Raw genomic sequence first — 14,116 nt, forward strand, 5'->3', positions numbered from 1 at the left:
GGAGTCTTTCTCTGAAGTAGAAAATGACTCCTGCTCTCCTCCAAAAAGCACCCTGGCATTCCCCAGTATGAACCTTCATCAAGTTAATTATCCCGCAATAGGAAATACTGTATAAATTACTACATTGTCTGCATTTTCTGAGAACAACCTCCTCCTCCCAGGTTGCTTATCTTAATAGTTTGGAGCCATGCAATAAGCCTTGACTGGCCTCTGCCCGCTCCCCTCTCCGCTGCAGTTTACTCCCAGATTTTATACTCAACCACTCACAGCAGGTTGACAGATTACCATTGGTTCAGAGCCCAAACGGACAGTGTCCAAGCCACGATAAACACAGCAGCCATTATTTCTGCTTCCAGTAATCTACCTACTCTTGAGCCAGATGACGTGAAGAAGATAACAGCACAGTGGCCGGGGCTGAGGGAAATGGAAGGTATTCAATCGCCCCCGTTTTTTGTTTTTTTTTCTCTGTCTGTGTGATAAAAAAGCCGATATTGTAGCTTTGAAGTCGGTGTTATTCCTTCTTAACAATGTACGTCACTGAAAGCTGACATGATGGAAAAAGGGGGGAGAAAAAAAAGAAGCCTAATGTCCTAATTAAGATTGTACAGATTTGATGATGGAGCAGAGAGATGGCAATTGAAGCCATGTGTTCATTTTCTCCCCTCCATGTGTTCTCCCGCTCCTTCCCCAACTGTTTCTGCCTCTCACTTTCTCTGACAGGACTCATTACATATCAGGAATGGTTATTAGTGATTTGTTTGATCTGTAAATAAATTCATATGTTGCTGTGTCTTGGCCAGCTCTCAGAAGGGATAACAAATACAGGTTGGAGTACATAAATTACAAAACACACTCCCTTCTACTCCCCAAAACTTGTGATGGTTGTGTTAAAGCCCACTTGAGAGATGACGTGTTGGCAGGTTGCCGGGTGCTAAGAGACCATCACAGCTTTAACCCCCGACAGCAAGCAGTTGTCAGTAGGCATGGGCTCTGTTTAAATGTTTTTCAGTTTGACACCAAAGCCTGAACCAGCTCTCTTTTTCATTTCAGGCATCTGGATAAGCGCCATGTGCCTGAAACTAAATTTAAATGAAGTGTTACTCCAAAGAGAGCCCTCTCAGCTGCAGTAAACTAAACCCAGAGACTCTCTGTACTCTCCAATTGTGTCTGTGTAACCCCTGCCAGAAGAAGCAGCTGTGACAGTGTGTCTAAGCCCGCTCGCATGTGTGTGTGTGTGTGTGTGTGTGTGTGTGTTAATTGTGAGGTTCTGGTGACTGGGGAGAGGCCCAGGTGTTTGTTTATACTCACACCACCATAAGTGGCCATAGCTGGGGCCTGCTGCTGGGCTGGGCTGAGCTTTAAGACCAGGCGACGGGGCTTTGTGTACAGAAGCTGCTCCGTGTGCTTACATTTACAGAACTTGTTCAAGTATCACACTGTCATTGTGCAAACAGACCCAAACAAGCCACTGACAGACAGACGCAGCCCACACAGTACTTTACAGGGCTCAAGACGCAAAACAAAACAGTGTGCAGAAGTTTTTTTTTACTCAGTGAAGTAAACAAAATAATTTATAACTGATGGTTGGAAAAGTTTGTAGTTATCAGTTGTGGAGTTTGGTATCAGATTTCCAGTATATTGCGTCACAGATAAACTAATATAGAGTCTATAACAGCTTTTAACCAGAAGTGTAAAAGCTTCTTATTAAAGTAGAAAGAAGACAGATAGGTGAATGTACTCAGCAGTAATTAGTATGACTACAATTTGTATAATGAGTAATGCCTGCTATGATTAAATCCACATGTCACGACTTTCACTCTGTAAGTCTGTAACGTAGCAGAGGCACAGCAGCCCTTGTTTTGCTATCATGAGCTGGGCCAGGACCTCTATGGAGATAAGTGATATAAACTTCTAGAAGTCTTTAATTTAATATGCATTTACTTGTTTGTTTTATTTCTTTGAAAGTGTTCTTTTGTTGCCAGGTAGAGTTTCCACAGTTACTTTGGTTGCTCCGTTCGCCACCACTGGGGATTGTAACTGCAAAGAACTTGTAATTATACTTTCAATAACTCGGGACAATCATTAAACTCGTTCGGGATGAACTGCGCCTCGCCTGGAAAGTGGATGTAAGCAGGCGGCAGCAGCAGCAGGGGGCGGTAACAAAAAGCTGCGGTCAAGTTTCCCCATAGTTTCCAGCAGCCTTCAGTCTGAACAGGAAGTCACAGGAACATTCACATCCTGTTAGATCTGATTCCGATTTATTAAAGCGTTATCAGACCCATATATCGGTTTGTTTGCAGACTCTAATTGTTTTTATTATGACAGAGCAGCATCTTACTGTAGTTTCTGTTCATGGTTCAACCTCCATTCAACATGAATTCTCATGTAAGTCAGCATCGTATCAGTTCGCTGCTGTCTATAAACCAGCTGAGCAGACCTGTGGCCACAGTCAAACTACATGAATACGTTAAAAACATCAGTCTGATAGTCAAAGACAGAGGACCGAAATACAAGACATCACTTTTCATCAGTCAGATATAGTCTAGTCAGGACCTCACATCTGTTACGTTATTCCTCAAAAGACTTTGTGTTAATAAATACTTAAGTACCTTAAGTTTTAATAGGCTATTATTTGCTTAAATTACTGAAATCAACAGGCCTGTATTTGGAACAGGCCTTTAATTCCTTTCACACAAAGCTGTTGCTCAGCAAAGATGGGAAATACTATGAAATTGTTTATTTAAACCAGTATGAATATTATTTGTTTAAAAATAACACTGAAGCATTCATTTGCTCTCGCTCCAACAGACAGAAAGAGTGTGAGTTACAATACTCGAGGATTACGGCACCAGGCATATCAACACAACACCACTTTATCCTGTTAAAACAATCCTCACAACTTGTATTAATTTCTATGAAAAACTCTTTTGATTCTTTTGATCTGAGGACTCTTATGGACTAAAGCAATATGAATAACTTACAGGGTAACTGAGACATAATTTGAGGTAGCCAACAATCTGGTTTTATACATCCTAAGAACTTCTATAATAAAAATGAACTGCTTGGCAACCAGACCAGGCATCTAACTGAGACAGGTCTTTATTTGTCAAAATGTGCAGCCGCACCGAGCCAGTAAAAGGGACTGGGTGTTTAATTGGGACTAGGCTTTTAATCGAAATTTTATGGTAATTAATTAACATGATTAATAACTTACAGTGTTAATATACATAGTATAGTTTATGATCTGTGATATAAATGTATTAAGTCTCTCTGACTGCTGAATGTCACCATCAGCCACACAACATGTCGCCTATTTTGTTATAAGAATAAAAAACTAAAATCTCTCCAATTCAACAAAAAAAATAAAAGTTTATCTAAAACATCATATTGTTGAGTTGACATCTAAACCAATCAGCTGTTTGATCTGGTGAGAGCCAAGCATTTCCCATCATGCCCTGGGTCTTGCAGTCGGTGCAGAGTAACTGCAGTGCCTGGCTCTAAAAACTGATTGCGAGAGAATATTGTTGTCCACTTTTGCATGATGTCAGAGTGAGTACGGATGAAGTCTGACACAAATCTAACCAGCATGCATTGTTGACTACCTCTACAAAGGCCTGTCTAATCTCAGTAAGCCTACTGATAGCTACTGAGAAAACAAAAGGGCTATCCTCTTCCTGTTTTGGTTGTGCAATAGTTGACGCACTTCCTTTGTGCTGTAAATTGAGCCTTCATTTTCCTGTGAATTACCCAGTGATAGACAGAATTGCATCATAAAAATGAGGCTTGTAGCGAACCAGTTTAAACACAGGTGGTGTCGATATTCTGTTACATTGTGCAATCAACATTTACCTCATAAAAAGTAAAGAAACAAAAGTGTAAATTTCCACTTTTATTTTTCATTTTTGTCTCTGCATGTCCAGTTTTTCTTTTTAACTCACTTTCCTCTGTTTTGTTGCTTTAATACTTTAACAAGTGTGTTATTGATTATTTATGACAGAATAAAAACAAACCACAAGCTTTTTATCATCTAGCAGACACAGTGTGACAGTTATGTTGTCCACAGATACATAATGTTTATTGAAGACTCCTCACTGACCAAAGCTACATAAAAGTTTGTTGCCCTGTGATAACATCGTACTTTCCTTATGTATTTTTATCTTAATACTTAATTGTTCAGTTACAGATTTGTGTAAGTAATTAAAAGCACAATGTCTCACCTTAAACTATTTCATTAGTAAGAGTTTGTATTAGTCACAAAGAGCTTTTTAAAGAGCATTTCTACCCTTCAAAGATGTCTACGTATGTGACCACAGAGACACATAACTGGAGAGCTGTTGAGTGTTACTAAATCATCTCAACTGAACCCTCAAAATCTGCAGGTAAAGTGCTTTCTTAGTGGTCAGCAGAGAATGTACTCAGTGCACACACTGATATGTGCAAAAGTCCTTTTTTACAATTGGCTCTGCAGGACTGAGAAGTTCAGCCCCCGCTGCAGGCTCAAGAGACAGATACAAACATGTTATCTTATATATTCAGTTACTGATTTGTTGACAACAGCACACGGCCAGAATGGAAACTGGAACAGAGTATTTGATCAAATCTCTGAACATGACACATGTGATTGTTAAACTTGTCATTCCAAAACCACGAGCATTAATTTGCTACTATATCGGTCACCGCTCTTCTGGGAAAGTTTTCCGCAAGATTTTGGAACCTGACGACTGGGATTGTCTCCCATTCAGCCACAGGAGTATTAGTGATGTTGGGCACTGTGTTGGGAGATAAGCCCGCATTCAGATTCATCCAAACAGTGTTACTGGGTTAAGGTCAGGGCTCTGTGGAGGAAAACCCCGAAAACAATTTCTTCACGGACCTTGTTTGTGCACAGGGGCACTGCGATGCTGAAACAGGAAATGGCCTTTTCCAAACTGTTGCCACAAAGTTGGAAGCAAGCGATTGTCTAAAATATCACTGCATGTTATAAAATTAGTATTTCCCGTAGCTGGAACGAAGGGGCCAAACCATAAAAAACAGCCCAGGACCAAATGTAGCAGGACTTTGTACATTAAAGCACATTGCAGAGGTTCTTGAGGAAGGTCAGATTTCTGCAGGAGTCAATTTATATTCCATACACATTATTTTGACAATAGCAAAGATTAATTCATCAGGCAGCTACTGAAGTTTCCTCATGTGAACCGTCCTGATGGATGCAGCTGCACACTGACCTGCCCTTTATATAACACATTCAGAAAGAAGACCTGCTGTATGTACAAATTTGAGGTACTTGTACTTTACTTTACTTGAGTATTTCCCTTGTATGCAACTTTATACTTGTGCTCCACTACATCTCAGAGGTAATATCATACTTGTTATTCTACTATATTTATTCAACAGCTTTAATTACTTTCCAGATTACAATTTTTCCTGACAGTGAAATCCATGAAACTCCAAATGCCCTGATATTGAATGTTGTGTTGTGAATAACAGAAGTAAGAAGTTTTCCTTATGTGTTGAGAAAATTCTCCTCTGTCTTAAACTAAACAAACTCGTTAAACCGCCTCTCGGATCAACTCAAAAATACTTGTCACAAAGCTGACACAAGTTTTAGGGATATATGATTCTCACAGGACAAGGATGCTATAAACATATGAGAGATGCATGATATGTATCAGGTTGATCAATTATCAACCAACAATGGGACATTTTTATAATTATGCATTATTCCGATTATTAAAATTATAGCCAAAATAGGGCCAATAATATGAAGCCAGACTGCTTTCATTGACTTAACAAAGGCAGCATCTATGTAACAGCAGTATTATGTGTAATAAAGTCAAATGTACATTTGTAATATTTAGTATTATAATACCACAAAAAAAAAATTTCAGCTGTTATTACCTGACATACCGCCATAGTCAATATGTGGAATGTCAGATACACAGTATCTGTACTCCTCTGTTCACCTCTGGGTATACCCCACCTATAAAGAAGTGTCTCCCACCTTACCTCTCTCCTTTTGCTGTTGTGCTCCATGGGAGAGGTAAGAGACATTGCTTTCATAATAACTTCCGTGTTCTAGCACTGTTAAGCTCATTAAGTTCACTTTTTAGCCTAAACTTGTATAATATGCTAACATATTTCTGTGTCACTTCATTTGTGTAGGGGCTCGAGTTATATGGTCATAACTGACGGAGGATTTTGTTTTTACCTCTTGCTGTCAGTTGTCTACGGTCTGGGCCTCTTCATATCAACATGATGCAGACAACACTAGAGTCCACAAGTTACATCTACACACCCGACACAGTGGGTGGTGGTACATGTACCTTTAAACTTGGTTTGCGAGTCGCCAATGAACACAGAGAAGAACAACAACTGCAGCACGCTGTCTAGAGGGCAAAACATGACATCACGATGTTGACGTCTTTCACAGTTCCAGAGGAAAACAACAGGATTGCGCCGAGGGTCTGATCTCCGACCACCCAACACAGGTTAGACACAGCGCTGAAGGACCGTTTCCAGAGTGTTAGCACAAGCGGCTTACATCACCAACACCAAGCTTTTAAAAGGCTCCACTCTATTGTTATTGTTGTTATTAATAGTTACTAGCCATGTGAGGCAACAGTTAGCAAGTAGTTAGCGAGAACTGTTACTTGTTTTTGTGTTGTTAGCAATAGTGATGTCTGTTTGATTTGGTTGGGTCAGGGGTACGCAATATTAAATCAGCAATATTTTCTCACTACATCTCAGCCTACATAAACTACAGGTTATACCCTTCTTTTTAAAATACAAAAATGTGAAGTTATTGGTTATCAGCCATGAGGAGCAGATAATTATCGGTTATCGGTATCAGTTGAAAAAATCCAGTTGCATCCTTAAAACATATGATATAAGAAATATGATGCACTGCTGTAAAATAAACCACCAAACAGTATATATAGAGGAGTTAAACATCTACAGCAGACTTTTGCTTGTAGTGGAGTATTTTCACAGTGTGGTATTAGTACATTTACTTAAGTATGGTCTGAATACTTCTTCCACCACTGCCGACAAGGTAGAAAGCCATGGAAATAGTACTGCACCTAATCTTTGAATCTAACACCACATAACTATCAGATAATGACCATAAACTGAACAAATACTATAGGTGTGTCTCTCTACCATGAGCTGCAGGCATCGTCTGGCTGGCTGGTTAGCACGTCTCTCCAGAGAGCTTGGCTTAAACAATTACGTTTGGAAGGCAGGAGCCACGTGTTTTTACGGGAACAGTTCAGTTTTACAGTGCAGCCATAATCAGTTTATGGCTTCATGAAACAAATCTCCTTACAACAAACATACTTTGGAATACACAACTAGGCTGGTTTCTTTCCTAACACAGACGTTATTTCAAGTTAGCTGTACATGAGTAAATATACTCCGTACGATGATCCAGTGCCCTCCATCACTTAACCACCAACATAAACCCTTTCTACACCTGATTGGACAAATGTACCACCTGCTCCTCTGTGATTGTCTTTGCCTCACTTTCCAAACTTAAAAAAACATGGCAAGTATTCTGGAAACATCACATTTCTGCAAAACTATCCACCCAAAATTAATTTCTAAGTTAATCAGAGGTGGGAAATAGGCCGTGCAGTTGCAGAGTCATGCCTCATTTTACAGCAGTGAGTCTGTTTTTATCTAAAAGTTCACTGTTGGGTCCCGTAAGTACGTCAGCGAGGTGATTTAAATCAGACACAAAGCCTGTAGTGAAAACCATTCTGTCTTTATGAGGTTTGAGGAAACTGATGGGTTGCAGCTTTTTAGTTTGGAAATAAATCCTCATGTATTTGAATGACAGATTTCTTAACACTGGCCATAGATACAGAAAGGGAGAAACAAGATATATGTGAGTTGTTGTTCTGTACGTCTGCACGACACCTCCAAACAAATGCGACTGAACAAAACAAAGGTTATCATCAGCTGAAAGTGTTGAAAGGCTGTTTTCAGCGTGTCTTTGAGTCAAACATCAGACTATCTGAAGTTTTTCTACAAATTAATAATTAAGCTTTATCTTCAGTTTAAAGATCTGACAAAAGTTCTTTTGGCAATATTCAAAAATTCAACTAACTTTGAACAACGAGACAAACACATATATATACACAATCTTCCACTGTGTACTAACTGTCCCGCTATCTGGCACACGACAAGCATCCGTGACGCGGCTTGGCAGCACAGAGACGCAGAGAAGCGTCTGTATTTGCAGACAAATGCTGATCTCCATCTGAAGACTTTCATGCCCGTGACACACACTCGACAGGGGAGAAACTGAAAAAGGTGGATGAAACACGAAGAGACTCTTTCTTGTCGAGACGTAGTTAATATTTTAAAGATAGGGAGCACGTGCTGCCTAGTGCTGCTTGTGCATCCACATCATGAGAACACTGTATGCACGACAACTCTACACGCGAACGTGCACAGCTGAAGATTCTCAAGCTTGAACCTTCATTTTCTACCTCTTTGAAATTCATTAAAAACACGAGCGGCTCTAAGATAATCCAAACATAACGTCACAGTAATCACAGTGTAATTGTAAGGAATGCAATCTCTGAGCTGATCACAGTAAATTATGCTGAAATATTTCATTTAGTAATCATAACTACTCTAATAAATTAAGACCCTGTGTTTATCCTAGATTTAATGCATCAATGTGATTTACTGGCAAAACAAGCAGCAGCAGAAACAAACCCAGTTATTTGTTGTGTTTAAGCAATATGTGCCTGTCGTGTCTTCACATTTCTGTTTATTAGTCCTGTCTGAACACAATGGAACAACCAGGTAAGGTTTTCTCAACAGCTTTGGCAAAACAAAAATCATCCATGCATAAACCCCACCACACCAACACACGCTTTCATGCACACAAACCTGCAACCTTTTCCGTTGCACAACATTCCCAAAAACTACCAAAAAGATAAAGTAAAAATGATATCACATGCACACAGATCTACTTCTGTGTCGCCTGAGTCTCGTGCTATCTTCAGCACTACTGTGCTGAGAGATGATGTGTGTCTTAGTTATTCAGGTTAATGTGTTCGCCTGTGGGGCATATTCCCATTCTGGCTCCCATTGCACACACATCCTCTCCTGAACTGCTCCGCCATTACTGTTCACTCACGCTGTCTTTGGTATAACAGCCATACAGCCAAACTGCTGGAAATAAACCTCTAAACCTTCACAGTGATGTGGCATATCATTGTAGGAGTCCTCTTTAAAGCATTTGGAACACAGTTGTGTGTATCTATAGTACAGTGTTACACAGTAGGGCATTATTGTTATATTGAATACAAAACTGTAGGGTTTTGCTTAAAGCTCCACTGTGTAGGAGTTAGAGGGATATAATGACATAAATGGAATATAATAAGTGTGTTTTCTTTAGTGCATAATCACCTAAAAAATATGACTCATTGTGTTTTTCATTACCTTAGAATGAGCTGTTTATATCTACACAAGCAGTTGGTCCTCGTCCATGAAGATTGGCATATTTCACCACCATGTTTCTACAGTAGTCCAGAAAGGACAAACCAAATAGCAGCTTTAGATAGGGTGATTTGCTTTTTTGCGTTAACCACCATAGTTAGCGATAAGCAGCGTCCGCAAAACACTGCTTTGTAAAGTGAAAGTGCTTTATTCAGCTTTTTTACCCATTCAAATCACCGAGTCAGTTTTTTTAGGGAGGAAGAGACCTCTGTGGATAATTTGGGTGCTTTCACACCTGCCCTGTTTGGTTCAGTTCAATCAAACTCAAGTTCATTTACCCCCTAAGTGTGGTTCGTTTGGGCAGGTGTGATCACAGCAATCACACTCGGGTGCGGCACCAAAACAACCAGACAGAGACCTTGTTGAGGAGGTGGTCTCGGTCCGGTTACAAATGAACTCTGGTGCAGTTCGTTTGTGGTGAGAACGTGTTCCGACCTCGATCTGAACCAACTGCAGTCACATTACACATAGTTTGGGTTAAACGGGAACTGCCCATTGGTCCGACAGCCCATTATTCCGACAACCCATTGGTCCAACGACATCCCATTGTTCTGACCATATTAAACCCATTGTTCTGATGTCCCGTTGTTCCGAAATCATCATGATGCCTTGTGGTTAAGGTCTGGTTAGGTTTAGACACAAAAACCACTTGGTTAGGGTCAGGAAAGGATCATGGTGTGGGTTAAAATGAAAAAGAAAGTGGCAATCACATATCGGAACAACGGGATGTCGGACCAATGACATGGCCCTGGGTTAAACATGAGAATGTTACAGTCTTGGAGCGCTAAAATCAACCTGCGTAGTTGTCCCTCCGTTGTGACATTAGAAAATGTCACATTTATCTTGCAAGTGTACTCTTCTTCAACAGGTTGTTTACTTCCTGGATTTCTCCTGCATGGAAATTCTGACCAATCAAGAGCAGCTTTCTCACACAAGGCATTTTATCTGGTCCTCTTGTAAATGCTACCGTAGGCAATTATGCAACTTTAATTCAAAATTAGTCGCTGATTCAGGCCAAAGCAAGACAACTCTAGGTCTGAAAGCACCCTAAGTCACCCACTCCATTTGTTTTGGAGAGGAAGAGACCTCTGCAGATAATCTGGCTCCTAAATCTGCCTAATTCTTACACACTGAACCTTTCATATAACTCCCTCTGGGGAAGGGAAAAAATAATATGGCACGCAAATATAATGTAAAAATAGGGATGCATTTGATACAAACTGGAGCACAAGTTAGAGTAGGTTTCTGAGGACAGCAGAGGTGTTACTCTGAGAGAGAAGAATTAGACATCACACATTCAGCTGTAGCTCAGGTACCTGCAGGTGAGTGCTTCATGGTAGGGTTTGATGCTGGCGCTGCGGTCCCTTCGGACAGGTCCGGGCTCGATGGTTGGCAGGCCTGTGGCGGAGGTGGTGGTGGTCCATGTGGAAGAGATCCTCCTCAGAAGACCGGGGTGGAGACTCCGCCTCAGACGCTGCACACACACAGGAAAAAATACACACACAGAGACACAGTTAGCACGACTGCAAAACCCCTCTTGTTACATTTTTAAATAAATGAATAAAATCCTCACCAATAAAAAACTGCATGAATAAAATAAACACGGCTGTAATTGTGTTGGCTCACTCCCACCTGTGAGATAAGGTTATTGCTTATTCGCTTTGTCTGCAGTCAAATTGATCATCTAGATGAGACAGTTGTTCTCACTGAATCTGCCCGAGATGAAACAAATGATGCAGCTGATTTAACCTGGAAAATCTGTCATGATTTGAGGCGCTTTAATTTTTTCCTTCATTGGATCCAAAGAGAATCAACACAGTCATACTGGCAGACAGCTGTGTGCCAGCGATGCCCCTCATGGTTCATTATTAGACATAACGTCAGTATTGCATTGCACAGATACATTTCATCATAGCGACTGCGCCGGTCTGCTCCTCATTCTCTCTGTGAGTCTCTTTTGTCTCGTTCTCTCAGTCTCTTTCTTTATCTGCCTTTTCTTTGCTCTTTCTGTGGGATTCCCAGTGGTCTGTGCCCTTGTGATGCCTCCATCTGCTCCGCGCCATGCAGCAGCTTGGCACAGCAGCGCTAAACATGGCAGCTTCTCTCTCGCTCAGTCTTCTGCAGGGTGACCTAGTAAAGATCGCCTCAGAATCCTGAATGAGCCCATTCACAGCAAGGCGTCATATACTGAATGTGAGCACACACACTCATACACGCTGTTGGTGTGGGTCACTTGAAGTGGACGTTTCAGTGACCTCCATCTGGTATTACCATAACCTTAATTAAAGCTCCCCAGAAACAGGCAACTGCTCTGATTTTAGCCAACAAATTCTCACTCTGACCTCGTCACATATTGACGTGCTTGGTCATGGGCTTTCCACGTCCACATACATCATGCAAGGTGCCCTGGGTGTGTTGGTTGTTGACATTCTGGGACACTGTCTTAAGTTCTGCCTATTACATGCATTGTCTTATTTCAAAATAGAAAATAAACGCACTATGTCAGTCCGACACCGCAAATTTTTTTTTTCTTCAACAACAAACGCATGTCGTTAGGTTTAGAAAAAGAGAACAGGGTTTGGCTTTAGAATCTTACGGGATGCGAACACAACTCTCTCTCCATCCACCACCCTTCCTGCCCATCCCACTCGGACCTTAACTTTCCTCCTTGTCCCGCTGTATTTCCCCTGATGCTGCCGGGCACCGTTAAACTGTAACGGCAACCACTCACTGGGTATGAGGGGGGGTACTTCCTGCACAGGTCACCAGACTATCACAGGGCTGACACATAGAGACAGACAACCATTCACACTCACATTCACACCTATGAGGAATTTAGAGTCACCAATTAACCTGCATGTCTTTGGACTGTGGGAGGAAGCCGGAGTACCTGGAGAAAACCCACACTGACACAGGGAGAAGATGCAAACTCCACACAGAAGGGCGCCCCCACCCTGGAACCCTCTTGCTGTGAGGCGACAATGCTCACCACTGCACCACAGTGTCGCCAGTGTAAATGTATGTTGTCGCTATGTAACTGTGCAGACACCAGGAAGAATAGCTGCTGCAATGCAAAAGCTAATAGGGAACAAACAAACAGGCAACCGGACTTTCTTGAAGATGTTTCATCTCTCATCCAAGAGGCTTCTTCAGCTCTGAAAACTGAACCTAGCTCTCTGAACTGAAGATGCTTCTTGGATGAGAGGTGAAATGTCTTCAAGAAACTCAAGCAAGCCCAGTTGTCTACAATATAGCACCTTGAAATACTAAAAAAAAACTGCATTAAAATGTGCATCTAACTCTCAGATTTGAAAGTGGAATAATGGTACTATGGTATGAGTTTGCAGCACCACAGTTCTTTTCTTTCATGAAAGCACTGTAGACACACACCAAGAAGCAGCACACACACACACACACACACACACATCACCACCGGCAACAGCATGGCAAAAACCAGGCCATCCTGATCCCTGCTGCTGTCAGGGCTGATTTAACTCTGTAACTGGACTCATCTCTTTAACTGTTTAAAGGAGAGAAGTGAGATTAATATAACTTTAAATATTTCATTATTAGTAATGTGTTTTGTCATTCATGTTTTCTGTTTGTACACTATGTGCTGCTAATGCAGTGGCTTTTTTTTTTTTTTGCAGCACAGAGAACATGCCCTGCGCTGGACAGAAAATGGGTTTTTGGAAAAGTGCTTGAAAGGCATCAGTATGCACAACGATGGACATCAAACTCTTAGCCAGGAGGCAGAAAAGCAAGCACAGTGCTTTCCACTCCCGCACTAACCACCTTCACTCCTCCTTCCATTCTCCTCCCGGGCAGTTAGAGCTGAGCATGTCGTCTCTGGGGAGCAGAGTCTTCATGAATGCAGCCTCACTGGCCACTCCACAGGCGCAGTTTGTCTTAGCTACTTTTACAAAGTTCCGACGATGTAATAAAACACCTGTCAGCCTGGCGATGGCTTGATGGCATGGCAGCCATCGACCACATGCCAGCTTTCCCAGACAACCAGAAGAGGTATCCTCCTCAAATAAATAACTGAATCCAAAATTGCGGTGGGGGGTCCAGTTTTGTTGACACACACTCGTCCCTCTTTGTAACCTTTTGAGAGATGCGTTCACCTTCACGTTGCCTCTCCTCTTCTACTCAACTCACATACACACATGCACTGTCTGGCTCCACACATCTGTCATGTTGACACAGCTGTGGCTATGAAAGGGAGAACAGTGCTCGGAGCAGTAGACGCGCTCTATTTTTCTTCACTCAACTCTATGAAAATACACTCCTTCATTTGATGCTAAAAGCTCTGAGAGCAGGAAGCACTCATTAGCTGAAACATGGGCTAAAAGATTAACATGTGTGTGGAGCGCTGTGTGGTGTATAAATCATTTGGCCTTAATAAAGTGGACTGCATTTCCATGTAGGGATTATTTCAGCCGTTTCCAAAAGAAAAAAATAATTCATGACTACTTTTGATTAACACTTCAGACTTTTGATATTTGGATGAAATATCTTCACTTTCATCTGGACTTCCTCGTATTGCTTATCTTACCAGTAAAGTGTAAATCATGACACTTGGATTTTATTTATCCCGTTA

At 41.4% G+C, this 14,116-nt stretch overlaps 1 protein-coding gene across 4 annotated transcripts in view; it reads right to left on the minus strand.

The window, feature by feature from the left end:
• Positions 1-14,116, minus strand: part of LOC117262330 (cGMP-inhibited 3',5'-cyclic phosphodiesterase 3A-like) — a 175,648-nt gene that overhangs the window by 33,464 nt on the left and 128,068 nt on the right. For all 4 annotated transcript variants that reach the window (XM_078167793.1, XM_033635230.2, XM_033635229.2 and 1 more), the window contains one exon: positions 10,830-10,987. In XM_078167793.1, the coding sequence (XP_078023919.1) occupies positions 10,830-10,987 (158 nt within the window). The remainder of the gene's footprint in view (positions 1-10,829; positions 10,988-14,116) is intronic.

This window comes from Epinephelus lanceolatus, chromosome 5 (genome assembly GCF_041903045.1).
Source record: "Epinephelus lanceolatus isolate andai-2023 chromosome 5, ASM4190304v1, whole genome shotgun sequence".
Taxonomy (NCBI): Eukaryota; Metazoa; Chordata; class Actinopteri; order Perciformes; family Serranidae; genus Epinephelus; species Epinephelus lanceolatus.